At 43.7% G+C, this 2,871-nt stretch overlaps 1 protein-coding gene across 1 annotated transcript; it reads left to right on the top strand.

The window, feature by feature from the left end:
- The first annotated feature begins 214 nt into the window (after positions 1 to 214).
- On the top strand, positions 215 to 2,395 carry LOC139422136 (modulator of macroautophagy TMEM150B-like). The gene is made up of 7 exons (XM_071173288.1): positions 215 to 320; positions 436 to 519; positions 693 to 752; positions 1,013 to 1,080; positions 1,248 to 1,375; positions 1,562 to 1,739; positions 2,033 to 2,395. Exons 2-7 carry the CDS (start codon positions 455 to 457, stop codon positions 2,257 to 2,259), a joined length of 726 nt encoding a protein of 241 aa, XP_071029389.1. The 5' UTR covers positions 215 to 320; positions 436 to 454; the 3' UTR covers positions 2,260 to 2,395.
- The last annotated feature ends 476 nt before the right edge of the window (positions 2,396 to 2,871 follow it).

The following is a 2,871-nucleotide window of genomic DNA, read 5'->3' as shown; positions in this document are numbered from 1 at the left end:
AATGTTTTGACTGCAGCAGCGGTGGATGCTATGTTTCGTCCCTCTGCTGGTTGTCACATGGTATTGGGTTCCCTGCTACAGGAATCTCTGTGTGAGGGGGATGTGGAAGTCAATTCTACCACATGGTGGCACCATCAAGCCTATGCTCACTTCAACATACAATGATTAACCTTAGTTTTGTTTGACTATTCTTGGGTCTCTCCGTTACCAGGTTATAGGTGCCTCTGACAGTTTCCTGTGTAAGGCTCCGAGGAAGGTGATCCTCAAAGATCATCGCAGAAATCTTTTTCTGGGATAGTCACCATGTGAAATGTCCTGGGGTAAGATATTTTTATGGATTTCCGAGTTCCTCAGTTGAGGGCCTTTGTCCCTTTTTATTGAAATTAGGCGAAAGTGTATCTGGCTGTCTCAGTTGTCTCGTTTCATATTTCCCAGGGGAAGTAAGTAAACAATAATGTGGCTCTGGGCACTCCTTCCAATCTGCTTGGCGGTGTTTGGCACTGTGGGAATATGGGTGGTGTGAGTATCTAACAGACTGGTCTGCTCTCTCCAGCTACTTGTCTAGATATAATAACAGTGTGGTCTTATGCTACGGTACAATGAGATTTTGTTGATGATAATAAACGTACTCTCAGTGCAAATAACAAACAGAAAAGTATTGATATGCTAACGACAGTTCTTGTTCTTTCCAGGTTCGGTATCGCTGTATCAAATGAGACTGTTAATATCACAGCGAGATTCCCCTACATCAGGTAAGAGTGACGCTGGTCTTTACCACACTGTAAAGGGTTTACCCTGAATTCCACTGTGTATCTAGACTATGTCAATAGAGGCTCCACCACAGACCAGTTAAACGGGTATAACCACTAACCAAACATGCTGGGAAATGTGACTGAGCCCACAATGCCACAATACCACTGACACACCGGTGGCTATTTGTTTAAAAGTCAATATTTCATTACCAAGTCATTTCCAAATGTGTAAATAATTCAAATGTGAATTTGTCTTCCAGTGAATGTGGCACCTATGATCCACAGAGCTGTATCTTTTCCCAGGTCTGCAACATCTGTGCAGTCTTGAGTAAGTGAATTTATTCAGCACTTACACGTTGGTTCATACCACTTTATTATTCTGTCTTGTCTTTCGTATGTCACCTCAACCTTATTCTCCCTTCTATCCTCCCCACTCTACACCCCCATCTCTCTCTTTTCTCTCTCTCTCTCTATTCCTCTCCCTATCTCTGTCAGTCCTGTGGGTTGTGGTGATCCGGTTTCAGCAGGTCAGGGACTATGGTCAGAACAGCAAGGTGAACATCGCCAGTATCATACTGGGCTTCATCTCATCTCTGGGCATCTCCATCCTCGGAAGCTTTCGGGTATCGTCTTACGATTACAATAGGATACTATAACTACAGTATTGTCGTCATACGAATCCCAATATCGTCCCAATCCTAGCATGTTCCCTTAAAAATATGCCATATTGATATACCCTGAAATATGGTTGACAATATCCTGCCTGGCTCTTTCCCCCTCACCACCATTCCTCTCTCCGTCTCTTTCAGCAATCTGTGTTATTTGGCATCCATGTGTTCGGGGCTTTTCTGGCCTTCTTTGTGGGCCTGGCCTACTTCTGGTTGCAGGTGTGGCTCACCTATAAAGTCCAGCCCTCTAAAGACCGTCGCTGGATGGGGCCTCTCAGAGCTGCCCTCTGTAGCATCTGCACCATCTTGGTCATCACCAGTATCCTTTAACATCAGATCTATCAGCTGAGATAAATCAGAGAGAGGGAGAGCACAAGGGGAGTGCTCGACGATCCAAGATCAACACAGCTGAATGGTGATCCAGGGTCAACACAGCTAATTGTAAATGATTAAAAAAATCATCCTAAATCATGCTTCTTTACCTGAATTTACAGTGAAAACATTGCGCATAAAAATAATATCATAGAACTGTATGTCCTCCCTACAAACCGCTATATTTTAGACATTGTCACCTGTTTGGGTTGTGCTCCTTGACTCCCCTTTCCTCCTCAGTGGCCATAGGTCTACTCTTTGATACTGGCTACCGCTCAATGGCGTCCATTTCTGAGTGGGCTCTGGTCATGTGCTTCTTTGTCCTATTTGGCCTCTTTGCATCCGAGTTCCGTCACATCGACCATCACCAGCTCACCGTGCAGAACCAAGGCCTCAGCAAGACCCAGAGCATCAGCAGTGGTGGGATCATAATGTACAATAGTACAGCCAACAGAACAGTAATGTAATAATTACATAACCTTTGAACATTCAGCTCTGACTGATGAAGCTCCACTTAACTGTACATATTTGAAACCTATTGTTGAATAAAATGCTACTCTTTTTCTTTAATAAAATACTACAGCCTTTGATGCAGCATCTCCTTAGCTAAACCTCTTTTTGTTTGGTTTCTGTTGAGTTTTGGGAAATAGAGAGTGATTTTTCGGGTCTTTGTTCATCTTTTGACTACAGCAGTGGTGGCTGCTATGTTTTCTCTCTCTGTAGGTTGTCTCATTGTATTGCTTTCACTGTTACAGGAATCTGTAGGGTGAGGGTGAGAGAGGCACTACACTGTAGTTAGTCCATTCTACCACATGGTAGCACCATCAGGCCATGTAAGTCAGCCTGGCCTCAGAGCCATATGAAACATACTTTATGTGTTTCTTAGCACCTCCAAGACATATGATACCTACTAAGACAGCAACAAAAGGAGGGAGTTCGGTTAGTTGGTCAGTCGGGTGGGGTGTGTAAGCCATGACCATCTAGCAATCCAAAAGTTGCATGTTTGAGTTGAGTAGGGGACAACTGATGCATTTTAGTTATTAACCTGTCCCCTAACCCTTATTCAAAATGTTAAGGAA

The sequence above is a fragment of the Oncorhynchus clarkii genome, chromosome 12, assembly GCF_045791955.1.
Source record: "Oncorhynchus clarkii lewisi isolate Uvic-CL-2024 chromosome 12, UVic_Ocla_1.0, whole genome shotgun sequence".
NCBI classification, from domain to species: domain Eukaryota; kingdom Metazoa; phylum Chordata; class Actinopteri; order Salmoniformes; family Salmonidae; genus Oncorhynchus; species Oncorhynchus clarkii.
Note: the sequence above shows the minus strand (reverse complement) of the source record. Positions and strands in the feature narration are given on the sequence as shown.

What these genes read in the sequence shown, in the direction of transcription:
- LOC139422136 (XM_071173288.1), top strand. Translation starts at nt 455, where the DNA reads ATGTGGCTCTGGGCACTCCTTCCAATCTGCTTGGCGGTGTTTGGCACT. An exon ending in CAACATCTGTGCAGTCTTGA is followed by an intron (nt 1,081 to 1,247) that starts GTAAGTGAATTT and finishes TATCTCTGTCAG; the next exon opens with TCCTGTGGGTTGTGGTGATC. An exon ending in CCATCCTCGGAAGCTTTCGG is followed by an intron (nt 1,376 to 1,561) that starts GTATCGTCTTAC and finishes CGTCTCTTTCAG; the next exon opens with CAATCTGTGTTATTTGGCAT.